The sequence below is a fragment of the Chaetomium strumarium genome (genome assembly GCF_033439665.1).
Source record: "Chaetomium strumarium strain CBS 333.67 chromosome Unknown B0T15scaffold_3, whole genome shotgun sequence".
Taxonomy (NCBI): domain Eukaryota; kingdom Fungi; phylum Ascomycota; class Sordariomycetes; order Sordariales; family Chaetomiaceae; genus Chaetomium; species Chaetomium strumarium.
The window spans coordinates 994,904-1,019,901 of record NW_026944431.1 but is presented as its reverse complement, the minus strand read 5'-3'; the positions used below and the strand labels follow the sequence as shown (position 1 = coordinate 1,019,901).

At 57.1% G+C, this 24,998-nt stretch overlaps 8 protein-coding genes and 1 non-coding gene across 9 annotated transcripts; 5 read left to right on the top strand and 4 right to left on the bottom strand.

Annotated features, from left to right (window-relative positions):
- Positions 1-485: 485 nt before the first annotated feature.
- B0T15DRAFT_146004 (uncharacterized protein) lies at positions 486-3,878 on the bottom strand. The gene has a single exon (XM_062861935.1). The coding sequence runs from the start codon at positions 3,613-3,615 to the stop codon at positions 826-828; it is 2,790 nt and encodes a 929-aa protein (XP_062722366.1). The 5' UTR covers positions 3,616-3,878; the 3' UTR covers positions 486-825.
- A 2,882-nt stretch (positions 3,879-6,760) lies between these two features.
- B0T15DRAFT_509946 (ML domain-containing protein) lies at positions 6,761-7,428 on the top strand (the record flags this gene model as incomplete). Its single annotated transcript, XM_062867831.1, has 3 exons — positions 6,761-6,957; positions 7,032-7,248; positions 7,309-7,428. 3 exons carry the CDS (start codon positions 6,761-6,763, stop codon positions 7,426-7,428), a joined length of 534 nt encoding a protein of 177 aa, XP_062722365.1.
- Positions 7,429-7,662: 234 nt separating this feature from the next.
- B0T15DRAFT_145866 (ATPase, V1 complex, subunit F) lies at positions 7,663-8,488 on the bottom strand. The gene is made up of 4 exons (XM_062861933.1): positions 8,230-8,488; positions 8,130-8,165; positions 7,933-8,070; positions 7,663-7,867 (listed from the first exon to the last, which is right to left on the bottom strand). Exons 1-4 carry the CDS (start codon positions 8,284-8,286, stop codon positions 7,727-7,729), a joined length of 372 nt encoding a protein of 123 aa, XP_062722364.1. The 5' UTR covers positions 8,287-8,488; the 3' UTR covers positions 7,663-7,726.
- Positions 8,489-8,732: 244 nt separating this feature from the next.
- B0T15DRAFT_145860 (uncharacterized protein) lies at positions 8,733-10,483 on the top strand. Its single transcript, XM_062861932.1, has 2 exons — positions 8,733-9,100; positions 9,167-10,483. Exons 1-2 carry the CDS (start codon positions 8,840-8,842, stop codon positions 10,391-10,393), a joined length of 1,488 nt encoding a protein of 495 aa, XP_062722363.1. The 5' UTR covers positions 8,733-8,839; the 3' UTR covers positions 10,394-10,483.
- A 1,242-nt stretch (positions 10,484-11,725) lies between these two features.
- On the bottom strand, positions 11,726-11,796 carry B0T15DRAFT_t80. Its single transcript has one exon. It is a non-coding gene; the product is annotated as a tRNA-Gly (tRNA).
- A 133-nt stretch (positions 11,797-11,929) lies between these two features.
- B0T15DRAFT_527618 (uncharacterized protein) lies at positions 11,930-13,214 on the bottom strand. Its single transcript, XM_062868988.1, has 2 exons — positions 12,557-13,214; positions 11,930-12,492 (listed from the first exon to the last, which is right to left on the bottom strand). Exons 1-2 carry the CDS (start codon positions 13,067-13,069, stop codon positions 12,298-12,300), a joined length of 708 nt encoding a protein of 235 aa, XP_062722362.1. The 5' UTR covers positions 13,070-13,214; the 3' UTR covers positions 11,930-12,297.
- A 374-nt stretch (positions 13,215-13,588) lies between these two features.
- On the top strand, positions 13,589-16,203 carry B0T15DRAFT_527614 (uncharacterized protein). Its single transcript, XM_062868987.1, has one exon. It carries the CDS (start codon positions 13,623-13,625, stop codon positions 15,879-15,881), a length of 2,259 nt encoding a protein of 752 aa, XP_062722361.1. The 5' UTR covers positions 13,589-13,622; the 3' UTR covers positions 15,882-16,203.
- A 1,489-nt stretch (positions 16,204-17,692) lies between these two features.
- On the top strand, positions 17,693-20,161 carry B0T15DRAFT_509943 (aconitase family-domain-containing protein; the record flags this gene model as incomplete). Its single annotated transcript, XM_062867830.1, has 3 exons — positions 17,693-17,824; positions 17,880-17,954; positions 18,017-20,161. The coding sequence occupies 3 exons, from the start codon at positions 17,693-17,695 to the stop codon at positions 20,159-20,161; spliced, it is 2,352 nt and encodes a 783-aa protein (XP_062722360.1).
- A 2,451-nt stretch (positions 20,162-22,612) lies between these two features.
- Positions 22,613-24,855, top strand: B0T15DRAFT_527607 (uncharacterized protein). The gene is made up of 2 exons (XM_062868986.1): positions 22,613-22,636; positions 22,717-24,855. Exon 2 carries the CDS (start codon positions 22,904-22,906, stop codon positions 24,611-24,613), a length of 1,710 nt encoding a protein of 569 aa, XP_062722359.1. The 5' UTR covers positions 22,613-22,636; positions 22,717-22,903; the 3' UTR covers positions 24,614-24,855.
- The last annotated feature ends 143 nt before the right edge of the window (positions 24,856-24,998 follow it).

Below are 24,998 nucleotides of genomic sequence, written 5' to 3'. Positions count from 1 at the left end.
AGCAACACACAGCACTCAGGCTCCCAAGCCAAAACATGTCACGGACAGAAGACCCGTTCCAACCACAACAACATTCAGCACTCGCACAGAACGATGCCCAGGTCGGCACATCGATCTCACAAGGAAGGAACCACAGTGTATATGAGTTGGTAGGTTGAGAAACTCAGTCTCGCATTTCTATCTCTCGGCCGTAAAACTAGCGACGGCCCGAGAAGGTGCTGTCCGAGCCCATTCAGTCCATCATCATATGACCATCATCATCATCGAAAGGTAGAAGTTCCTTTTGAGAATTGAGAGAAGAGACAAAAGACAACTCAGCCGGCTTCCACGGCCAGCGAGCAATCTAGTAAGATAGATACCTGAGTAATCCTACAATCAGACCAAACAAATCGAAAAGTCAGGGCTAATGAATCAGATATCCGCTCCGCTGAGCTGCGCTCCCAGAAACCCGAGTCCCAGAACCCCAAAAGCAAAACCTAATTCAGTTGCCATACCCGGAAGAGACCGCGTTTCCCCACCATTTCCGGTCCCGGGAAAACCGACCCTAGTTTCCATCCGACCCATCGAAACGCCGTCCGTCCCAATTGGAATTAAAGATATAGCCGCCCCTTGATAAGAGAAAGGTGAAAGACGGAGAAACCTCCCCTATGCGGGCTCTATACCGCAGCCAGTAAAGATGAGAATGCCCAAGCCAAACCAAGCCGTCGCCGTGTCGTGTGGTCTTTGCACTCGACCGGACTTTTCTCGCTGTCTATGTACTAATACAGTGCTTAACCCGCCGTTGCGAAGGTCTTTTTCCTTGCTCGGTTTCCTCAATAACCCGCATCACGTATGTGTAGCAGATTTCGTTCCGGTTTCATTATTCCGTTCCGCTGTTGGAGAGCTCACGGCGCCGCCGCCCTCTGTACTCGTGGCCGACTTGGGGTCCTCCGAACTTGAAGGCCTAAGCAGTGTAGTGGCTAGCGGTGGCCGGGCAACCGCAGCTTTGTTCATTCTGCTCTTGTAGTCGCTGAGGCTGAGCTTTTTCTTGACCGGACTCGGCGTTGCGGCCACGCCGTTGACTGATGGCGGCGCGAATGGACTTGGAAACCCGGACATCGAGAACGGCGACTGGACCGTTGCCGTTCCCGCGGACACAGGGGTGGATATTGATGAATGAGCGGACGTGGGGCTTTCGAAGGCCGGGACGGGAGGCAACTGTACTCGTAGGTCGGGTGATTTGGGTTTGGCGGAACTTGTCGTCGAGGTTTCGTTAATGCTTTCGTTGATGCTGGTGTTTTTCGGCGACACTGGCCGCGCATCTGATATTGGATAGTCTTGGAGGCCCACTACCTTGGCAGTCAAGCTTTTCTCAGCTTCTTTCGTCGGAGAAGATGCCGCTAACGGCGTACCGTGGCCGACGGGGTTATCTGCATCTGCTCCAATGGAGGGTGGCCCTTCTACCACACGGCGTTTCGCCCTCTCTTCCTCTTCGAGGCGCGCTTGGTGCCAGTTCTCCAGAAGCCGCTTCCGTAGGCAAGAACCTACTCTCCGCACCGGAGTCTTTGCGTCGGCTTGAGGAAGGTCCGTTTGCACGGCAGCATCGCGGTAATTTCGATGCGGCGCAACTGAGACAGGTCGAGAACGGGCTGACACCGATGTATTCCTGGAACCGGGGTTCTTCCGGGTAGGCCTGGTGTAGGCAGCGCCCACATCGCTGGGTGACCCGGGACTACTCATCGACGGACCGGTTCCAACGTCCATGTACTCACGCTCGTGAAAACCGCTCGGGAGGGTTGGAGTCTGGGTTGCGGAGCCAGTCTTTGACGCTTTCGCCTGGGAGGTTCCCGTGCCATCAGACACTCGTTTCCGTTTGCGTTGCGGCTGCTGTTGCTGCTGCTCCAGGCGGCGGAATGTGTCTTCAACCATGGCGACTTTTCTTTTGTCCCGGTCCGTGGGCTCGGTGAGTATGCCGAGGGTATCAAATGAGCCTTGACGTGCTGTGGGAGTCATGTCCCGACTAGGTGGCTTGCTCCGCGAAGAGCTAGATAGAGATCTCCGGTGCTGCTCGTCTTCCAAATGACCCTCGCTAGGAGCCCGGCTGTTCGTTGCATGTCCGGTGCTTGTGGGTGAGATGGCATGCTGTGTTTTAGTCTTCCTCTTTCTGGACTTGGGTGGGTGGGCGCGCTGCTGCGTCTTCGCTAGATAGTTCCGGCGGAACCGTGCAAATGCGCACTCCGGGCCGAGGTTACATGCACAGCCCCCATGTTCCGAAAGAATGAGATGGACCCAGCCGGCATATTTTTGGTAGTCGTTCTCATCAACACTCGTATCATCCGAAGTGTCGTCGCTAAGACCAAGCATCCGGAGAGCGCGCGCCTTTTCGGTAGTCGGAAACCGGAAATCCCACGGTATTGTAATCTGCTCTCTCGCCGCAATTTGTCGATCGCTCACCAACCAGAAATGGTATTCGCTGCCTGATGAAAGGTATGTTTCGAGGACAGCGTTTGGCCTGCAGCTTCTTCGGACGAATCGAGCCTCGGAGCCTTCTCTCCTCGTGTCAATGTAGAGTGGAAGCAGTGGGTGGAAAAGGACAAACGGAAGCGGCGCGGTGAGCTCAGCCCAGCGATTCTCGGGTTCGGCACAATACAGGGCTTGGAAACCGATTTGGCCGTTGACTTCCATGAGCGGAACGTCCTTATCAATTGCTGATGGCGCCGTGAGACACTGCCACTGAACAACAGTATCCGGCGGGATGACCTCCTGGGTTTGTTCAACCTCTGGCTTAACCCGTATTGATTCGATATGGGCAGGGAGTTTCTGAAAAACGTCGCTGTATGACAAGCCTGTTTCTTTCTGCATCTTTTCTGGGTCGCGCAGCCAAGCCGACATGGTATTCGAAACCTGCAATCCAGCAAAGCTATTCGTGTTGACGATCTTGAAAGTCCGGTCATTGTAACGTGACAAGAAGGCCGACGAATAGTTGTGCAGTTCGAAGTCGTCTGGAAGATCGGGCGGTGTGGTCGCGGGACTCAGAGGCTGAACCTGAGGCTTTGCGGTCCCGTGGGAAGGACTGCGCTTCGGTGCTTGTGAGCTGACTGATTGATTGGATTTGTGTGACGTTTTGGTTTTCTTTGCGGGATGGAGGAGATTGTCGTGGGGATTGACATGCTTCGTGCTCTCGGAGGCGCCATGGTGAATGCCGTTAATGTGAAGCTCCGATGGCTTAGCCTTCTTCTTGTGGCTTTTTGACGGCGGACGCCTTGGTTTCTTGTCGGCTGCCTCTTCCACAATGGGCACAATGGCCCTCGCCCTCTGACGCTCGATCGCCTGTTGACGGTCCAAGGACCTCGGTTGGCACTCAACGCAGGAGTGTGCGAAGTCGGCTCGGAGGGCATCTTCGACCGAGTCTGGGTAGTAGCACTCGATATGCTGCCATGTCTCGCATGTCTCGCAGAATATCGTGTTTCCGTCATCGTCAGCGAAGTTGCAGATACACTTGATGGTGTATGGCTCTTCGTCTACAGTTTCCTGCTTTCGAGCAACATCTCGATCTGGGACGGCGCTCGAAAGAGAGAACGCAGGCTGGCTCGGAAGCGCGATCGGCGTGGACAGCGGCGGCAGCCTGTCTGTCATAATCCTGACAAAAGCCTCGCGGCGGCCGAACGACTGAGAAATTGTGCGGATACTTTATCTCGCCGGTCTGAACGGCATGCTTGTCGCGCGACTCGACGCGATTGAATTCGAGTGATGCGGGCTGAGAGGACCAATGTAGACGACGCGAGTGTCATCCGCCGACACGGATCGGGTGCGCGGCGTGCGACGTCGCACTCGGTCGCAATAATACTGCTCGTCTCAACGCACTGTCGCAAGTGGAATGAACCTGGTCAAACGCCCGAGGACTGTCCTGAAGTATGATGTCGTGGTGGATATAGAAGCGAGTTGAAGGATGACGATGGGTGGCCTCGATGCCCTTGTTCGACCTCGCTGTCCTGTCGAAGTTCGTGGGGAAGGCTGAGAGCAGAAACGTCGCTGTCCTGGGAGGTTAACGGTGGCGACGATGTCGAGAGCTCGAGAGTGAAAATAGTCCGGAGTGGAAACGGGATGCGCCTCGAGGACAAAGAAACTCGAGTCAACCGGATCAAATCATTGAGCAGAGGACTAGGAATCCAGCTTAGATCCCAGTAAAGGCAAGGGCGAAGGGACGAATGGGTGACGCGAAAATTGGAGTTTGAATAAAGAGAGGCAGAGTTTGAGCGAGGGAGAGGAGGGCCAGAGTGGGAAAGCACAAGAGAGAGGGGGGCCCACACCAACACGGGCAACCAAGAGGAGCGCTGCGCTGCGTTCAGTCAAGCCCCCCCATGTAATCTGTACTGTCCCGACTTTGGGACCAGGATTTATCAGAGGAAAACGGAGGACGGGAGTGCGCGCGCACGAACCAATCAAAATGCAGCTTTGCATTATTGAACGTTTGGGAGAGAAGCAGAAAGCGGGAAAGGCTTGACTTGAACCGCAACTTCCCCATGAGCTCCTCGCTGCAGAGCCGGGAGGAAACAATGCAAGCAGCGGCAGGCCGAGCTTGCAGAGTGCCCAGCGACTCCATAGCAGTTGTGATGCACTGCAGCCTGAGGCACCACGTCTGGGCTAGAACAGGGCCCGTAAAGCGGTGGGAATTGCGGTTTCAAAGTCGGTGTGGGATTGGTCGAGGACTCAAATGTCTTCGGTTGGCGCGTGTTGCGGGAAGCTGCCACTCGGATCTAGTGCGGCAAGGCCGGAAGAAAAGCGGAGCGACACAGCCTAGCAACCTGAGTTGGGAAGGAGGGGAAAGCGTTGTCGTTAGAGAAATAGTTAGAGAGGGAGATGGACCATCAGCAACATCCTGCATTGGGCGCATGCAGTGATGAGAAGTGATACAAACCCGAAGTGACGATGCCTTCATTGTCTGAAAGGGGTCTTGTAAGACCGAAATGAGAAAACGAAGTGGACCACAGACGAAGACGGCGCCGCATCAAGTGGGTTTGTGGAAGTTGAGAGAAAACGAGAATTTAAAAGAGTCCGCAGAGAGAATGTCGACTCAGATCAGTGAAATGGAAGGAGCTCGAGAAAATGTGAATCTGTTTCCACCACACGAGCTTCTGGGTTGCTTCGGCAATCCGCCTCAGGCCAGGGGGAAAGCAAAGTGGAATCTCAGGTGAGGGCAGGCGGCCCACTATGTATTCCGCTCGAACAGTGCTAAGAGCTTAGATGTCGATAACTAACACCGGTCCGCTACCTAGCAATGGAAACTTCCAGGCCTAGCACTCGGAGACATGGAGGTTGTCAGTCTGCCCATCGCTTCATTGTGGTTTTGTAGAACGAGCCGAGAAGGGAAAGTTCTAGGTTATCACTGTTGGGCCTACATATTGAACGGGGCGGGATGGTCAGCCGACAGGCGGCCGCGGGGCCCGAGTTCTCTGGCCGAGCAGGGTACCAGGTATGCAGATGGATAGTAGTAAGATACCCTCTTATGAACGTGGAATTCACACCCTGATCACCAGACTCGGCGGCAAAAGGCTGTCGTTTCCAAATCCGATCGCAGTCAAGACTGACGTCAGTAACCGAGACCAAAGGTCGATGTTCGAACCGCTAGATCTTCTCTCGAGGTCGTGAGTCGAGCCCGGGTAATGATCATGCTACGGGAAATCGGGAATACGCCAGTTTATCGGCCGGGCCAAGCTTGGTGCTCAGTTGTTGTATTCTACAGCAGCTCGACTACATACCTTTGAAGGCATAGCTAGTGAACGACGGGACAGCGCGTGACACCTGGCCTGTCCGACCAACTTAACAACAGCGCGGAATAGCGAACTACTTCTGTCCAAGTCCTGGATCTGGGTGTCTGTGAAAACGGAGGACACTAGAGGTACAGTAGATCCTGCTGGAGCATCATCTCCGGCCAAGCCATATATATGTGTCATATATGCGTCCTTGGAACATGGCATGTCTGCCGCGCGGTCGACGGGCGGTGATTGTGGGAATTACTGTGTACGGGCCGTAGTCCTCGGTAGACGTGCCTCAAAAAGCGCCGTTAGAATCCAAATGTTCGCTAAACTAGGACCAGCGGTCAACAGTCAGTAGGTATCCGTAGTTGCGATTCTTCCATCCGTCAGATCGATCAAGACGTGTACAGGATTGCCTAGTTTGGAACGAGCGGATGCATATCAGAGGGTGCCAACTTCCAAGGGTCGTTCGTAGGACTAGGGCGCAGTGAGAACAAGGTGGCGAATGACTCTGGATTAACGATCGAAACATAGGAAGTAATTGACTTGGCATTAGCCTTGGATCGAAGACCTCCGGTCTCTCAATGTGCAGAAGACGCAAATCCGAATCCAATGAACGTGGGATCGTGCAGACCGGCAAGGATGTTCCGGTTGAATCGCGGACTCGCCAGGGGAAGCAGTGATTGGTTGCTCAACCCGGGCGGGATCCACTGACGCTCACATGATACGTCGGGATCAGCCAAAGGTCAAGCCACAGGCAAGTCGGGCCCGTGCTCGCTCCCATGACGTTGCGGTGTCAGTGTGGCAGGCCAACCACTCAGCTCGGCCGCCTTGTTGGAACTTAGCCTCGATCTTCTTGCCTGTGTTGTTATCTCGCCCATCGTCGACAGTTCAACTACAGGATCCCATTCTTCAAGCTGAGTCTGTCTTTACTCACACAAGATCAATCTACAATTACTCCTGTTCGTTGAGGGAGGGACGCAGCGGGCTAGGTTTCCCCGCAAATCACCAAACCGTCAACCGCCATGAGGTTCTCCACTGTTATCTTCGCTCTGGCGGCGAGCGTCAACGCCCGCAACGTCTTCCGCCCCGGGCAAAGTCTCGTTGCGCGCAACGAGCTCGATGTTCCCGGGCAGAACCCGCTCAAGTTCTGCGATGCCAACCGCGATGACGACCTCATTTCCATCGAGGAGGTCGTCCTGACGCCGAATCCGCCTGAAGCGTACGTGCGACCACATATGGCCCAAGCGATCGCTTGGGTGACTTGAGACTGATGGATGTATGTATCTTTTACAGAGGAACGACTCTCGTCATTGAGGCCACCGGCACGGTAAAGGAGACGATTCTCGACGGCGCATACGTGAACCTCGAAGTCAAGTATGGCTACATTCGCTTGATCCGCACGCAGGCCGACCTCTGCAAAGAGATCAAGAACGTCGACCTCGACTGCCCCATTGAGAAGGGAAAGATCTCCGTCATCAAGACCGTCGACCTGCCCAAGGAGATTCCACCGGTACGACCATGCCCCATTTCAGCGGTGTGACAACTAGGCAGTGACTAACAATACGCACAGGGCAAGTACACCGTCAATGCGGATGTTTACACCAAGGACGACGAGCACATCACCTGCCTGACTGCCACGGTTACTTTTGGCGCGAAAGCACTGGGCGACGCTTTTGATTTCGACCTCTAGCCCGTTTAGTAATGTCTACTCTACGAGTGCGCGGGGCGGGAGAGGCTGCGGATGAAGATTGGTCACGACATGCATGCGTACATAGGGGATTTTGCCACGAAGGGTCGATGGTGTCTTGTTTGACCCCGGAGTTTCGTCGGGTTTCGTTCATCAACTCTAAGCATAGTTAAGGCACGCGGAGTCTCGAGGCTTGCGGTAATTGAATATGGGCAATTGCATCGGTATCATTTGGCTCACAACGCCAGGCTGGCTAGGCGGCTGCGCTATTTGTCCCTCCTTCTCTAATCCAGCGCTAGACCTATTCTCCAAACAACCGACGCACCCTCCGCAAGACGCTGTCCTTCTCTGGGTCGTAAGGGTGGTCTTTGCTTGGAATCTCGAGAATACTCGGGAATGCCTGCGTGTATGTATCGATCCGATGTCGTATCCGGTCCGCAATCTGCACGCGGGACTCTTAGCCCACAGTCCGGCTGCCAGTCCGGAGGGAAGTGAGGGGTGACCAACATGTTGATTGATTAAGACTATGCCAATGTCCTTTCTCTCTGTCGTAAACCTCTCAAACGTCGCTTCAATGGTGGCATTATCTGTCTTGGCGTCTACCACAAGGAAGTTCTTCTGGTTGTCTGGCGGCGGTGTGACATGCTAGAGACGGGGTTGTTAATGTCCCGCGATGTGGTTCAGGAAGAGGGGTTCCTACGCACACCAATGCCGGCCAGGAGCAGGCCAGTGACAGAATCCTGTCAGTTGGTGCGCCTGTTAGCATCGTCTCTAGAGGCGCCCTCCGAACAGAGGCTTGCTGACCTCGTCCCCAATCACAGCCAGGAACTGCCTGTCGCGGAAATCGGCTTGCGACGCCATCTCGGCCGCGGACAATCTGCGGAAAGGTCCAGGTATTTGGGCCCGTCGTAGTCAATAGCCTGCCAGTTTCCGTTGATCTCAGAGGAAGATTCTGCCGGCCTCGAAGCGTTATTTGACTTTGGAGTTGTTGTACCGTCCAGCAGGGGGTTGTTGTAGATGACGCCGTCTGGTGCAGCTCCGACCAACAGGCGACCGGACCCACATGCCGCAACGGATGTCCCTCCGTTTTTCAGACCCACCCAAGCAAGTCCACGAAGGGGAGTCGACGTTTTCGGCAAGCCTAGTGTACTTCTGAAAAAGGTATGGAAAAAACAAAGACATGAACTTGAGACGTTCATCTTCAACAATCCAGAAATAGCACGCCCATTGACCTGTCCTGCGCGACTGCGCTGCAGCAAATGACCGCTATCATTAGAGTACGGTAGTTGACTCTAGTAATAGACGACTCCCGTATCGTGACAACGGGTTCGAAGTCGAGGCCAACGAACCAGGAGCGCGAACTCCGCGAGGCGCATTGCCAAAGCAGGACGGAGTGTCAAGCTACGCAACAGCCATGCCTCCACGACCGCAACGGCTTGTGCGGCGCCGGCCGCTTACCGAGAGGATTCGCGCCATGCTCAACCCGATGGACTTCTATCTCTGGCTATCCGAGGAGATACAAACCTTCGACTGGGACTCGAAAACGTTTGGGACTCGGTTTGGGCTTGCGGCCAACTTCGTTTTCCTTTTGGCGCGAGCCAACTCCGGCAGGACGCGCGATGCTGTGGATGACGTGTTTGGAGATGAACCGGCTAATGGTTGGGTCACCCTCGGGGTAAGTCACAACGGCACGCCGCGCGACAGCTCTGGGATGTGTCGCTGACTTGCGGGCTTTGGTTAGGCCAACTTTTTCCAATGGTTGCTGATCTCCATATCCGCGCTGAACGCATTCTACGCAATGACGCGATCACGTCACTACCGGTTTTTTGAGATGAATGTCGAGGCCTCAGGGCCGGGAACGCCATCGGCACAGCGCGTGCGTGTTGACTCGTCGCCGGCTTCGTCGACCCCCCTGCGGCTTGTCCAGGAGGTTCTGCGACCCGAGACTGCCGAGCAGCGAGCACATCCGGACAGGACGCGCGACGTGTGGGAGGTGAAGGTGTGGGATCCCTACCCGGCGACGCTGCGCATGTTCTGCCTCTTCAGCCCAGGCCACGTGCTCATCCACATGCTCTTCCTGCCGCTCCCGACTCTGGATCCGCGGCCGAGTGTCACCGTATTTAAATGCGTCCTACTGCAGGTCATTCTCTCGGCACAACTGCTACTCATGCACTCCCGTTTCTCGCAGCAGAGCAGGGACACGGCGGTTATTCACAAGGAGGTCATGCACGAGTACGATGTGAAATACGTCCACCCTCGGCTGCATCCGGTGATGCGTGAAGTTGCGACGCAGGTGTCAATCAGCGACGGAAAGATTGATCAGGAGGAAGTGACGGTTGGGACGCCGGCGACCGTGATTCGGCGAGCTTTCCAGACGCACCCGAACCCCAACTACGCTAAATACGTGGATCCCGACGCTGGGCACAACAGGGCTGCCATGTCCCCACAACCGCGGCCCGCAATGTCGCCGAGTCCATTCACGTCCCTGTCGAAGCCCAACTCGTCAGGGTCGCGGTCGTTTGCTGCTCAGGTACAGCAGCACCGACAGTCAGCGCTGCGACGGAATTTCACGCCGACGGCATCAGCAGGCGCCGGAGGGGACCCGGTCACCCCCTCGGCCGCCACCAAACAACCCACTTCCTCCGCGGGGACGAGCACCGGCACAGATTTCAAGCTTCCGCCAAACTCGGGCTTTGGCGGCAGCCTCGGCGTGTACACGCACATGAACTCGCCCCTGAAGAAGGCGACAAGCCTAGGCGACATAAACGGCGCCTATGCATCCCCGCGCAACGGGCGCGAGATGGCGGCGCTGGAGCAGCGCGAGATCGCCGAGCGCATGATACGCGAGAGCAGTCCGCTCAAGGAGAACCGGCGGGATTCGAGCAGCTTCGCCCATTCGCCCGAGAAACTAGCGCGGGCGAGGGCGAATCGGTGGACACAGGAGAGATTCCCCACGAGATACGTGTAGCAGAGAGTTTCCAGGGAAGCTGGGAGATGGGTGGGGGGGAAGGCGGCAAAGAGGGCTGATAAGCCTATGCTTCGCCCGTATCATCAGGGAATAGGGCTTGCAGGGCAACTGGGTATTTAGGGGTGCATACTTTCATACTTAAGCATAATCAGGAGTTACGGCGTCGGAGAGACAAATGGTTATTGGAGTTGATTTCTGCCTGCAGTGTCCACCTTGGGCATCACCACGTCCATTGGCAGTCGAAAAGGGGTCCCAAAACTGCGAAAGCCGACGATATCCGATCCAAACTCCTTGTCCGGCCTCCAGCTCGCCCTGCTTTCATTGTCTGAGAGCGAAACACCGAGGGGCATCCTGGGTATCTCTATGGGCGCCCAGGTGATGGGGCTTAGCTCTTCAACGTTGATTAAAGACTCGGCCGCGAACAGCCTGCAGGTATCCGCACCCGAGCAACTCAGTAAGTTGGCCATGAGCCATTATTTTGGATGGTGAATGTGGTGGAGGTGGACTGTGTTACTGTTGGATGTACATAGTAGACGTAGGCTGAGGGGAATCGGAAGATATACACACCTCATGGCCTGAGCCAAGGGTACAGGGCCCGCGCGGATCTGAACGGTCACGGTGTTCTGCTGGGCAGGAATTACGTTAGGTTCCGAGGAGATTAGGATGTTAAATCAGGTCGGGAATGAATAGCGTCTCGCACCAAAGAATAACTGTAACTACTACTATGCGTCAACATGTAGACACACTCCATCTAAGTGGTAATATGTAGGATCGCGGCTGAAGCATAAACCATCTAGCCACCACACAGCTAACTTCAAGTCGCCCTTCCGTCTACCTTAACAGATCCGACCCAACCTGACGAATGCCTCCTCGTCCCCGACTGATCTCGACGTCTACATCTCCACCTCTCCACCTACGAACGCGGCATCAACAGCATCAGCCCTCACTGTTCCCTGGACAAGCTACGGGGAAGCTCTCAAGGGGCGGAAACCTGAAACCGCAGGTTCTCGATATTTCCTGATTGTTATGGTATACTGATGATCTACTACATATCGAAGAACAGGCCAGAGCTATTACGTAGTCATATCACAAGCCGAGTCCACATTGCACCTACATGGAAAGCTTCGTACTGTGTAGAGCACCGAGCAGCCCATGCCGACAGGGATCTTCATCCGACTTGCCATAGAATTTGGGACAACTCATACGTGAGGCTCAGCGTCAATAAACAAGAAACAAAAAGGAGAGATGAGAGGTTGACAAAAAAAAAACACCTCAAAGTCTCGAGAGACAGGGACAAGGGTGAGGGAGAGGAGGGGTGCAAAGCAAAAGCTTTGCGTCAGCCGCGAATCGAACGCGGGGCCCATCGATGGCAACGATGGATTTTACCACTAAACCACTGACGCTGCGCGCAGGAATTGGTCCATTGCCTGCAGGGGCCTTGCCCGGACGTCGGGCATCATTGCGGATGCGCCGTGGAGTTTGCTGCTAGTTTGCTCAGTTGCTGAGTGTGGTGTTTACTCGGCTTTATTTACGGAGCCGTTTTGTTACTGTTGCCAGGTGGGGCCGTTGTAAGGCTGACCGTTGTGGAGTTTAACCTAGGGGATAGAGAAAGCCTTCGGCCACGGAAGAAAGGAAGTGCCATGTTGAAGAGGCCGGTGAGGTGTGAAACCGGGAAGTTCTACAACTGCATTGCTTCTAGAAGACGGGACAGGGAAGGTGTTGCCATCCAAGGATGGCTCCGTGGAAGCCGGGACGACATGGGCCTCCTTCCTCGTTTTCACCAATTTTGGCACACTCTCCCAAAATGACCCAACTCATCAATGGAGCTCATCCAAGTTCCAAGTTCCAACCTTCCCCATACACCGGGTACCCGCCCCTTCCTCACGATGGGCACAAGCCTCGCACTAGTAAGCCCTATGCCGGCACTTGTTCGTGCTTGCTTGGCCCGGGCAGCTGCCTTCTCCATTCCCGTGAAACGGATGGCTCGGCGAAACTAGTTTGGATTGCTTTACTGTTCGGCCTCGTCCAAGGGTCGGGAAGGCCCGCCTGGCATCAGTACCCGGTGGGAATCTGTTCATCACTCTTACGAGTATTAGATGCTTGAACTGTCATAAGTATGCAGCGGCTATAGCATCCCTCATTGCGAAGAGAAGACATTATTACCTTTGCGAGAGAGAGAACCGCGGCCATGGCCTCGATCCCAATCCGAGGAGGCCGACCGGGCACCAACTCGCCGTCGTCACGGCGAACAACAACCCCGACGACGACATCAGGAAGCATCACAAGCTCCCTGATCTGCCAGCTGGACGGGGCCCATGCTTCCCCCTCCGCCTCCGATGCTGCAAGGCGCAGGAGTCTCTCCAGATCTGTCACGAGCGTGACCAGCTTCCTCTCCAAGCTCCGGCCAAGCAAGCGGCCCGAGCGTGGCGGTACGGCCCGGCCGACCGGAGAGAACGCCGTGGGTGAGCACGAGAGGGGGCCGACGCCCACATCACCACCGGGAAGACCGGCGGAGCGGAGGCACGGCCGGAAGAGGGCAATATCGCTCGACACGCATGGGCCGAACGCCACTGGCGTGCTGCCACGCAGGGCACACAGCACAGGAAGCAGGACGGCAGCTTCCCGGTTCCCGTCCAGTAACGCGACCACCACCAACGGCAACGAAAAGCGGCGCATGAGAGCAAACACACACCCACGCCCACACTCACGCTACCCGGCCCCCAAACAGCCCATCACCACCATCACCACCACCACCAGGCCCTTGACAACAACAACAACAACCTCCCCGTTGCTCCCCTCTGCCCCGCTTCTTCCCATTAACAACAACAACAACTACAACAACAATAACAACTACAACTACCCCATCTCAACAACAACTACTAGTACCCTCAACCTCAACCACCTCGGTTCCCGCGAACTCTTCCTCGCCAAGCGCGCCCTCCGCCGCCAGCGCCGCGCCCTGCAGGAGTCGGGCGACTTCCTGGGCGTGACGGGCGTGAACCCGCACACGGGCGAGATGGACGTCATCACGCCGCCGACGACGACGAGCAACTCGGCCATCACCTCGCCCGCGCTCACCTTCGCTACTACTACTACTACTGCTACTACTACTTCTGCTAGTGGAGGTGGAGGTGGAGGTGCAGGTGCAGGTACAGGGGCGGGACAGCAGCTGGCTGAGGCAGCTGTGATGAGGGCGGCGGTTTATGAGAACGATCTGTCGGCGGTTAGGATGCGGAGGGAGGAGGAAGAGGAGCAGGAGGACGAGGAGGAGATGGAGATGGTGCTGCTGCGGAGGGAAGAGGAGAAAGCCGAGAGGAGGAAGGCGGCCCTCCGCGAGGCGCTGGCGAGGCAGGGGGTGAGGTGGCGCAAGGGGCAGGACGGGTGGTCGTCTGTTGTTGTTGGTGGTGGCGGCGGGCTGAGTCCCATTCCCGGGTCGGTAGCTTCTTCTTCTTCGTCGGCACGGACTCGGAGTGTCGGGGACGGCGGCAGCCCCCACCAGCACCAGCACCAGCAGCAGCCTGTTGTCCTCATACCCCAGCGTACGGATTCTTTTTTAGGCTTGGCGGCGGTGGCGAGGGAGATGAAGGAAAGCCGCCACCGCCGCCTGATCATGGGGGGAGGAGGAGATATAGTGCAGCCTCGGCCGCTCGAGAGGGTGGAAGAGGAGGAGGGAGCGCCGCTGGACGGTGGTGCTCTGGTCGCGCTGAGAGAAGCGATGGCGCGGTACATGTTCCCGCCAGAAGTACCCCGACGCCGGGGTTCCCGCCAGCAGGATGCAAGCCGGCTGCTGGAGTATCGCCCGGGCTGGGAACTGGGCGACCTCATTGTGGTCCGCCCGGATCTGCGCAAACCGTCGGAGAACCGCGGAGTTGGAGGGTTGGCTCCGGGTCGAGTGACGGAACTGGACGGGTCGGCCCCGGCAGAACAGTGGGCGGGCAGGCTGATCCAGGACCGAGACAGGCAGAACCAGTGGAATTCATCCAGCCACGGCCATGTGGTCCTCCAAGCGACCTCGTCAGCAACCAGCGGCAGTGGCCCGGGCAGGGCATTCCCATCTGCCTGCACACACACCACCACCACTACTGGCTCCGAACATCTCCGTCGTCACCGGCACCGCATCGACACCCGTCCCTACGACGCGACGCTCGACGGATCTCAGGACGCTCCTCCTCTGACACGGTGTCCTTCGACGGGGACAGCGCTCTCACAACCGGCATTACTCCCGTCGTCGACCGCGCCGCCCAGCAGCGTCTGTTCGGGCCAGCAGGATTCCCCGGGCGGTATGCAACTGAGCGTTTGGCCGAGTATCAGCAGCCCGGGTCCGCAGAGTGGACCGACGACGCCGGCGCTTGTTCAGGAGGAGAAGGAGAAGGATGGCATAGACCCGCTGGACGACGACAACAACAAGAAGAACAACAACGGCGACCCTATCCTCCCTCCGCCTCCCGAACCAGAACCAGGCAGCGCTACTGCGTCATCGTCCACCAGCACAACTCAGAGGAAGGCGGCGACGCCTACCAAGGAGGAGCAGGGGACGACGACACGGCCCCAAAGCCGCACGGCAGCAGCAGACTGGGGGATTCCCAAGACACTCCGCAAGCCAAACGAAGCCACCGGCACCGGCACCGGCACCACTCGCCACAACAGGTCATCACCCATGTGCATACGCACGTCCACCTACCTCATGACCCTACCCACCGCGGACCCGGCGGCAGAGGCGGAGGCGGAGGCGGATCTCGCTCGTGGCGCGGCACGAACAGCCTATGCGACGCTGAGTCGTTGCCATCAACACCATCCCCTGGCGACGACAATAGCAAGGCTGCTGCTGCTGCGGCCGGTTCCGAACCCAGGAGGCTCAGGGCGGGGTCAGGATCAGGGTCTGGGTCAGGGGGCGGCGGCGACAAACAAGGGCCAGGCTCAGGCACAGGGCAAGGGGAAGAAGGAGGACAAGGACAAGAATGAGAAGGGAGCAGGGCAGCAACAGCAGCCGACGAAGAAAAATAAAAAGGGGAAGGGGAACGAGGACACGGAGCAGACAGCCGCAGCTGAGAACGCGAAGGGGAACGGTGACAGCAATAGCACAGGGAAGAAAGCCAAAGCCAAAGCCAAAGCGGACGCAAAAGACAACAACAACAATAACAACAACAACAACAACAATAGCTCTAGCTCCCCCGCCGGAGGAGCAGGAGGAGGAGGAGGGAGCATCGAGTTGATCGTCCGCTGGACACGGACGGCAGCCGTGACTTTCGAGCGGGTCGTGGCCGCCTACTGGCAGCTGGTCAGTCCCGCGTTTGACGGCTGTTCCGACCTGCGTAGACGGGTCGACCGGGCCCAGGCGACGTGGGGAGATGTCGTGGTGTGTGTGCTGGCGGCCGTGTTTGTGGTGCTGGTGCTCTCTGCCGGAGCGTGGGCTGTCCGGGCCACGGTTTGGATCGCGAGCGTGCTGGCTGAGGTCTGTCGGGTGGTGAGGGTTGTTGCTGGACTGTGAAACTACTCGTGGAATTTTTTCCGGGCTGGCTACTCAAGGTACCTAGGGTGCGCTGTCAATACCTACCTATGATGTCTGAGTCTGGGGAAGAAGTGGGACATCAACCTTGAGTTTTGTGTCGTGTAGTGTAGTAGTATAGTGTAGTGTGGTGTGGTGTGGTGTGTGAGCATCGTTACTAGTAGTCTCTGAAGTACCTGACGTACCGTACTCTAGTCTGTACCTACTCAGCAGGCATCCAATCCCATGACTTGAGAGCCTGGCCCAGACCTTGTGGTGAGCAGAACCAGCCATACCCGTGATAAGAGCTGAGGCTTGTTTGGACCGATGCTATGCATGGCTCCTGCAGCAGCGAGTCGGAAATACTGATCCGGCAGATTCTGGTTGGATTTCTTTGGTGATGCTACATTTGGGACTGCCTATTTGGGAGTTCAAGGTCGGCTCTGGATCGAGGGGTATCTTTCCGAGCCCCTTCCGCATCGTGAACCGTGTCCCTGATTCTTCAACTTTTTCACTGTCACAAGAATTCCTGGCTGCCCGTTTTGGTTTTCGTCGTGCGACGGATCGACAGAGTGGATGCAGATAGGGCACCGAAACACGGAGAAGATGTTATGCCCGTGCAGTCGATACCACTATGTCCGTTTGTCGCCATATATCCAGTACCTCACGCACATAACTAGAGGTAACTCGCCGAGGCAAGCGGACAGATAGGAACGCGCTGTTACGCTAGTCGCGGCAGCTTCCTGAAATGGACAGTTTCTCTCTGATAGGCAGTGTTATACATACTCCGTCCATACCTGGGTGTTGATTCGGCCATGCACAGGGGTTTTCTACTATGTACCTGGGGGAGACCCATCTTTAATTCCGATAACGATCTCGTAGTGTAAACACACCGTTCACTTACACCGGAATGCCGAACAGCCACGAGGCTGCTGAGGGACGATCGATATTTTTTTCTTCTTCTGCATCTTCTTACCGCCTCGCAGATGCTGGTGGAATTTCCATGTCTTCTATGCGCTCTGGTCGAATCGAAGCTGATGCCGTTACGTTTAATGCGGGGACGCCGACCCAGGGCGAACCCGTCGGATCATGGATGGATCTTTGACCGGCCGGGATTACAGGTTCTTGTCCGATCCGGCTGTCTAGTAGTACTGTTAGCGCTCCGGGCCGCCTTCAGACGGGCAGCTTGAAAGACAGGAAATGAGGATATTGACTCCTTAGAGACACGCTCGACGGCAGATAGGTGGTTTTGGGCCCATTACCAGATCCTTCCTGCGGCCTCCCCAGCAGCATGGAAGCTTGGGACACGTGCAATGTTCGAGTTCCTGCTTCGGGTCGACGGCGTTGACTTTTTGCTCCATCCGCTCATAGTGGGGCCTGACCTTGGCTCCGTCCCCACATATCCAAGCCCTTGACGGCCCCACACGACCAATGGTTGGCTGTTCTTTAGCAATTGCAGGGCCACCCCGCATTCCGTGAACCGGAGCACAATCAATGCTCCGATCATCGGCGTCTCCAACATCTTTCGCTTCGGGGGCGACCGTCATCGCCGAGACCTTTATAAGTGGCAGAAGTTGACTTTCGTCAAAGCTGATCGTGGATTCGAGTTTCTCATTCACTTCCGAGCCGTACTATGTGCAGTTACCACAAGCAAGTTCTCAGTCTTGCTAAAAAGGTCATCATATACATCGGGGTTTATAGCGGACTTCCAGTCCAACGTCGCGCTCCCTGTCGACCTATTTCGTCTCCGATTCATACAATATTTGGGTACTCGGCACCAATTGGCAGTGGCCAGTTGCGTTACACAGATCACAATGCCGGTCGCCGAAAGGACACCCCAGACCCTCTACGACAAGGTCTTCCAGGCCCATATCGTCGACGAGAAGCTCGACGGCACCATCCTCCTCTACATTGACCGCCACCTTGTGCACGAGGTCACATCACCGGTGCGTCCTCCCAACATGAGCATCGCTGGCTGCCACTTCCTGACCTGTAATACAGCAAGCGTTCGAAGGACTCGAGGTCGCTGGCCGCAAGGTCAGGAGGCCAGACTGCACCCTTGCCACGACAGACCACGTACGTGTATCTGCGCTGCTCCCAAAGCTGCCCCGAATCGCGGCGCTAACAATGCCCTGCAGAATGTTCCCACATCGTCCCGCAAAGCTCTCAAGGATATCTCGAGCTTCATCAAGGAAGACGACTCCCGGACACAATGTGTTACGCTCGAAGAGAACGTCAAGAAGTTCGGCCTCACATACTTCGGGCTGAGCGACAAGAGGCAAGGCATCGTGCACGTCATCGGCCCCGAGCAGGGCTTCACCCTCCCCGGCACGACCGTCGTCTGCGGCGACAGCCACACGTCGACCCACGGCGCCTTTGGCGCCCTCGCCTTCGGCATCGGCACCTCCGAGGTGGAACACGTCCTCGCCACACAATGCTTGATCACCAAGCGCAGCAAGAACATGAGGATACAGGTCGACGGCGAGCTGGCGCCGGGTGTGAGCTCCAAGGACGTGATCCTGCACGCGATCGGCAAGATCGGGACCGCCGGCGGCACGGGCGCCGTCATTGAGTTCTGCGGCTCCGTCATCCGCTCCCTCAGCATGGAGGCCCGCATGTCCATCTGCAACATGTCCATTGAGGGCGGTGCGAGGGCCGGCATGGTGGCGCCAGACGACGTCACCTTCGAGTACCTCAAGGGCAGGCCGCTGGCGCCCAAGTACGGCTCCGAGGAGTGGGAGAAGGCCGTGGCCTACTGGAAGTCGCTGCAGTCGGACCCAGATGCCAAGTACGACATCGACGTCTTCATCGACGCCAAGGACATCGTCCCTACTGTCACCTGGGGGACCAGCCCCGAAGACGTCGTCCCCATCACCGGCGTCGTACCCGACCCGGAAACATTCCCCACCGAGGCCAAGAAGCTGGCCGGCCGCCGTATGCTCGAGTACATGGGCCTGGTCCCGGGGACCCCGATGGAGGAGATCGTGGTGGACAAGGTGTTCATCGGCTCTTGCACCAACTCGAGAATCGAGGATCTCCGCGCCGCCGCCCGCGTGGTCAAGGGTAAGAAGATCGCGTCCAACATCAAGCGCGCCATGATCGTGCCCGGGTCCGGCCTCGTCAAGGAGCAAGCCGAGCGGGAGGGCCTCGACAAGGTCTTCCTCGACGCCGGGTTTGAGTGGCGGGAAGCAGGCTGCAGCATGTGCCTGGGCATGAACCCGGACATCCTGTCCCCCAAGGAGCGGTGTGCCAGCACCAGCAACCGGAACTTCGAGGGCCGCCAAGGCGCCCAGGGCCGAACCCACCTAATGTCGCCTGTCATGGCCGCCGCCGCCGCCATCGCGGGCAAGCTCGCCGACGTGAGGAAGCTCTCCGAGTATAACGGCAGCCCGCACATCGAGGCCGCCATCGCCCCGGAGCCGGCCACGGAGAAGGCGCACGCGGACGAGCGCATCGAGACCGACGACCACGAGAAGGAGGCACTCACCGACCAGCCCGAGGACTCGTCACCGCAAGTCAACACGTCCGTCATGCGGAGCGGCGCCGCCTCGGCCGCCAGCGGGCTGCCCAAGTTCACGGTGCTCAAGGGCATCGCCGCGCCGATGGAGAAGCCCAACATCGACACGGACGCCATCATCCCCAAGCAGTTCCTCAAGACGATCAAGCGGACGGGGCTGGGCGCCGCGCTCTTCTACGAGATGCGCTACACGTCGCCGGGGGTCGAGAACCCGGACTTCGTGCTCAACCGCGAGCCGTACCGCCGGGCCAAGGTCATCGTCTGCACGGGGCCCAACTTCGGCTGCGGCTCGTCGCGCGAGCACGCCCCCTGGGCGCTCAACGACTTTGGCGTGCGCAGCGTCATCGCGCCGTCGTTTGCGGATATCTTCTTCAACAACTCGTTCAAGAACGGCATGCTGCCGATCCCCATCAAGAACAAGGACGACCTGGACCGCGTGCACGCCGAGGCGGTCGCCGGCCGCGAGATCGAGATCGACCTGCCCAACCAGCTCATCAAGGACGCCGACGGCAACACGCTTTGTGCGTTTGAGGTCGAGGAGTTCAGGAAACACTGCCTTGTGAACGGTCTCGACGATATCGGCCTGACCATGCAGCTGGAGGATAAGATCGCCGAGTTTGAGCGGAAGATGTCGCGCGAGACCCCCTGGCTCGATGGGACGGGCTATCTCCGGCGTAAGGGGATGGGCGGGAAACTCGCGGTCAAGCCTGCGCCGGTGCCCAAGACGAATCGGGGGGATGTCAAGACCGAGCCGTTGGAGTGGTGAAAACCAAAAAGAAAAAAAGGGTTGGAACCAAGAAGGTGGGAGGGGGGTGGGTTGGCGATGTTTTATGATACCTAGGGTGTTGATGACGACGACGATGATGACGATAGCATCCCCTGTTTTTGCGTTGAACTCGTTGCTGATAAGGCACGCTTGTTCGGTTTGGGAGGGCTCTGTTGCTCAGTCTGCGGGGAGAATGATATAGCTGGCGGGGACTCGGAAGCTGAGTGGAAATACATTGGAAGTTCGACGTTCTCTCATCTCCGCGCAAAACAAATGGCTGATATCACGCTCGAACTTCTTTCACGGTGGCGTGGTTCAAAACGATGGTTTAGCTTTTTACTCCCGCGAAAGGTCGTTGGTCCCTGGAAACCGTGTCTCGTACCGTCGCCGCCGCCGATCTTGCTGACACAATACCACCACGTTTCTCGGCTTCGACTCAGCCCTCTCTTGAGTCTCAACCTTCCCCTCTTATTCCAAGGGCACATGAACTGCCATGTTTGACCAGGATACCTCAGGTACTCAACACATTAGCCGGAGCGTACAATACATGATGATGGCCTCCCTCTCTCGTATCCTGAATCAGATGGGGGCACATGTAGTCTGAAGGATTCCGGTCCACCTCAACGCCTACCTAGCTTACTGTACTACTATGTACAAGTACATACTTCGGCGAGCGACAGCTTGCACTCGACATACTCATACTAGTTACATATTTTCGGATTGTGCTGCCTGATCTGATCTTATCTAGGTAGTGCAGGCGGGCTTCGATCTGGGAATCTGGATGGATGAATCGGGCACACATCCCCGGGTCTGAACCAATTACGGCATGTTTACCAAGACTAGGTAGGTACTTGGATCACTTACATACTAGTACTAGTAGTAGTAAACTGATCTAGCGACTCGCCGTTGCAACGCTATTATGGGTTCTGGAATAGGGAAAGAACTACTAGGTAACGCAGACGGAAGTATGGATTAGGTTCTGACCAGACACCCAGGTGTAGCCAGCGGTGGGGGGGGTTTCAACCTCCACTAGGTCGCCGATATCCATTGTTTGAGGTGTTCGTGAATACACCCGCAGAGTCATCGTTATGTCAACCAGCAGCGCCACGGGAATCGAATACACAATAGTACTACGTGAAGCATATACTGGCTGTTTTCGGCGTTATTATTACGGTATCTTATCTAAGAGAACGTTTCGTTGTCTTCTGCTTCTCACACACTTCAGAAGTTCAAAGCATAGGTGCCGAGCTTTTCTCTGATTGGTTATGATCTGTGTAAGTGAGCCATGCAACATCGTACCTTCCTCAATAAGGTACCTCTTTTGTCAACCCATCGACTTCAAGTTGAAGACATATAATGATCAGCTGTCATCAGACTGACCGTCTCGCCAGATGCGTCCTGTGTCGCCCAGAAAGAATCCGGAAAATTCAGCGAAGTGATTAGTGATGGCCATGACGCATGTCGACCTTCGGCCCAGGCAGCGACATTTCTGGACGCTAAAATTAGTGGGAAAATATACCGCCAAAAGATCTGGCTTAGTCAGTCCAGCGTTGTTCGCTGGAGAAGGCCACCTCCACTGAGAACCCGGGGGGAGCCTCTCCAGTTGATTTGCCAACTGCAACGGGTTTCCATCGACTTTGGGTGCCGAAGCAGTGGGAGATGATGAGATCAACCACTTTGACCCGATTTCCATGCAGGGTACACCTTCCCTTTTCAGTTACGGTTCGGCTCGTTTCTGCCCTCTGCCCTCTCCTGTTCCTGGTCGCTGACAGCATCGGTTTGACTGACTGCCACCCACAGGTTGACGCCATGCCGCCATAACCCATAACCCCCCCCTAGGGCCTGGAGCCTGGGGTCTGGGGCTGGGCGGGCCATGCAGAGAGAGCACGGCAGGTTGGGTGAACGGTGGTGGTGAGACTAGCCGGAGAGTGGTGATGTAGCCGAAGGGGCGGCCCAGGCGGTGAAGACACAACAGAGTTTGCCCGATGAAAATAGTTGGTACGTTTCTGTGTGGGCTGCGGGTTGGGCCAACCTGTCGTATCCTCATGGGCGGGGACGGTGTTGCCGTTGCCCACATCGGCGATGTGTCGAGATGCAGCGAGAATAAAAACGGGCAGTCTTGCCTTCCACCAACCAAGAAGGGCCCCGCAGTTTATACGAGAGGCCTCGGTTGTATGTCTCGGTCGACATTCGTTATTCGTTGTTGTGTGTGTTCCTGCCATTGAAAGTCCAGTGACGACTCACACCATGGCCGGGACGTCTTACTCCAGCCGTTCGAGTGTTGAGCGCAGCAGCAATCCCAGCAGCCCGTCCCAGTCCCCGGCGGCAACCCCCTCGGACCCCCCCAAGAAACGGACAAGGGCGAGCAAGCCGAAGGTCCGGACCGGCTGCATCACATGGTGTGTACCGTACCGTTGTTACCTGCATATGTCGGTTGTTGTTGGTGACGGCTGACACCCCCTATTCTGACAGCAAGTGAGTACTAGTAGTAGTTGGGACCCAGGACGGAAAGGTCTTGTGACCATGATAACCCAGATTAACTAAGCAGCACCCAGAATCCGGCGTGTGAAATGCGACGAGGGAAAGCCTGCCTGTCTCCGATGCACGTCGACCGGCCGAACGTGCGACGGCTACGACAAAGCGGCACTGGCGCGGTACCGCTCTCCGGACCCGGCCCGGGCGGCCGAGCTGGCAAGGGCCGAATTCGTCAGGGCGTGCGAATGGAACGAAGCGCTCCGGTCGATGCGACGGCTCGAGGCCAGCATCGAGGGGACCGAGACCGAAAAGCGGCTCTTTGCGCGGTTCCGGGCTGCCACGGCCGAGGGCGTCGCTCCACACCTGTGCCACTTCTCGGCCTTCTGGCGACGACTGACGCCGGCAACGGGGTGCCAGGACGAAGCTGTCAAACGCGCCGTGGTGGCGCTGGCCGCGGCTTACCAGCTGTTCCGGCACCCGCACGAAGCCAGCATTGACGGCCTCGGTCGCGGCGACCTCGAGGTCTTCATGATCCAGCAGTACAACAGATCGATCGAGCAGCTCCAGAGCCATGCTGGCTCCTCGGCGTCGGAGAGCATCCGCGTGACCCTCGTCTGCTGCCTCGCCTTCATCTCGCTCGAGACGCTGCGGGGGAACCATTCTGTGGCCGTCACGCATCTCATCAACGGCCTGCGCATCCTGCAGTCTCTGTCCGATCCTGCCTTCGACTGCCTCGCCGACGGCTCCGTCTTCGTTTGGCGCCCGGCCGGGGAGACGCTGCACATGCCCGATATCGTCCAGCTCTTCGCCCAGCTCGAAGTCTCCGTCTGCTTCTTCGCCCACGGCATCCAGCCCGTTGTCTCGGAGCGCGGGTACCGCATGCGCCGCTTCGATGATGGCATGGGCAATGCGCCCTTCGCCGACGTGGCCAACGCACGCAGCGTGCTGTCGTGCTTCCGGCACGACGCCATGGCGCGCCTGCACGAGATCGCAGCCGTCGGCGCAGCCGGGGATGAGGCACTCGGCGCATTCTGGTCTGACCCGATGCAGCAACGACAGCAATCTTGCATGGCAGCCCGCAGCGCTCGGATTGGCGCCCTTGTAGCCGACTTCCTCTCCCCGGCCCGCTTCGGCAACCCGGATCCCACGACCGCCGAGCTTTTTGGTCTGCACCTCGACCTGCTGTACTTTCGCTGCGCCCAGTTCCTCCTCAGCAAGGTCACTACTAGTACCAACACCAGGTCCACCACCACCACCACCTACAGCAGCAGCAACGACCTTATCCCCCCCACCTTCGACCCCCTTTCCGCAACCACCTTCGAGCCTTACCAACCGCAACAACATCATCAACAACAACAAAGTCAACCTCCCCCAAACGACGACCCAGACTTCACCCTCCTCCCATCCATCCTCCACCTCGCCTCGCGCCTCTCCGCCTCACCAATCACGCAAATCTCCATCCCATTCACAACAACAACGACGACGACGATGACGACAACCCGCACGCTAACAACAATAAACGAACTCCACAATCACCTGCTAGGACCCTTGTACCTAGTCGCGACACACACCCCAGACGCAGGGGTACGCAGCGCCGCGACAAGGCTGCTTGCCGAGACCATCATTATCAGCTACTGCTGTTGCTGCTGCTGCCAAAAACAAAGACAATACCACGAGCGTTGTTGTTCAACAACAGGAACGGAACACGCACAAGGCAGGAAGAGGAGGGTCCTAGCTGTGGTGGAGGAGACGATCCAGAAAGAGAAGGCCGCCGCGGCGGCGACGGCGACGGGAAGAAATGGTGGGACATGGTTGTCGTCGTCGATAATGAGCGCCGAGGTGCCGGCTAGGGCGCTGGTCGGTGTTGGGTGTCTCCCTTTGCTTTGGGATGCGTTATTGGGGTTGGGGGATGCGGCGGAGGGGGGAGGCTGTTGGGTAGGAGAAGGGAAAGAAAGCACAGAGAGGACGAGAGGATGAGGGACGAGGGAGGGAGGGAAGGTAGGGGGGCGGTTGGGATGATGATGATGATGTTGACTATATAAAGCAGGTATTTGTTGTGTGTAAGGGATAGGTGTGGATAGCCTAGCCATGCGCTGGGTACTAGGTACAATACCTTACTTGAGTACTTCCATAGGGGGTTGGAGTTTAGGTAGGTAAGGTACCTAGTCCATTGCATATATAACACAAATACAGCTATCTCCGTACACTCGTAAATTGCTACCACCTACTAGGCAACTTAGTCCTGACTAGGCAGCCCGTTTCAAGATGAAGTGAGTGCCTAAGCCTACCTTACCATAGTCTAGGCAACTCAGGTATGGGGTTGGGTAGCAAGGGGAGAAGGGGGTTGAGTCAGGCCGGAAAT

What these genes read in the sequence shown, in the direction of transcription:
- B0T15DRAFT_146004 (XM_062861935.1), bottom strand. Translation starts at nt 3,615, where the DNA reads ATGACAGACAGGCTGCCGCCGCTGTCCACGCCGATCGCGCTTCCGAGC.
- B0T15DRAFT_145866 (XM_062861933.1), bottom strand. Translation starts at nt 8,286, where the DNA reads ATGGCGTCGCAAGCCGATTTCCGCGACAGGCAGTTCCTGGCTGTGATT. An exon ending in TGGCTGTGATTGGGGACGAG is followed by an intron (nt 8,166 to 8,229) that starts GTCAGCAAGCCT and finishes ACCAACTGACAG; the next exon opens with GATTCTGTCACTGGCCTGCT. An exon ending in TAGTCTTAATCAATCAACAT is followed by an intron (nt 7,868 to 7,932) that starts GTTGGTCACCCC and finishes TCCCGCGTGCAG; the next exon opens with ATTGCGGACCGGATACGACA.
- B0T15DRAFT_145860 (XM_062861932.1), top strand. Translation starts at nt 8,840, where the DNA reads ATGCCTCCACGACCGCAACGGCTTGTGCGGCGCCGGCCGCTTACCGAG. An exon ending in ATGGTTGGGTCACCCTCGGG is followed by an intron (nt 9,101 to 9,166) that starts GTAAGTCACAAC and finishes GGCTTTGGTTAG; the next exon opens with GCCAACTTTTTCCAATGGTT.
- B0T15DRAFT_527618 (XM_062868988.1), bottom strand. Translation starts at nt 13,069, where the DNA reads ATGCGCCGCTTTTCGTTGCCGTTGGTGGTGGTCGCGTTACTGGACGGG. An exon ending in CGGTTCTCTCTCTCGCAAAG is followed by an intron (nt 12,493 to 12,556) that starts GTAATAATGTCT and finishes TGACAGTTCAAG; the next exon opens with CATCTAATACTCGTAAGAGT.
- B0T15DRAFT_527614 (XM_062868987.1), top strand. Translation starts at nt 13,623, where the DNA reads ATGCGGAGGGAGGAGGAAGAGGAGCAGGAGGACGAGGAGGAGATGGAG.
- B0T15DRAFT_527607 (XM_062868986.1), top strand. Translation starts at nt 22,904, where the DNA reads ATGCGACGGCTCGAGGCCAGCATCGAGGGGACCGAGACCGAAAAGCGG.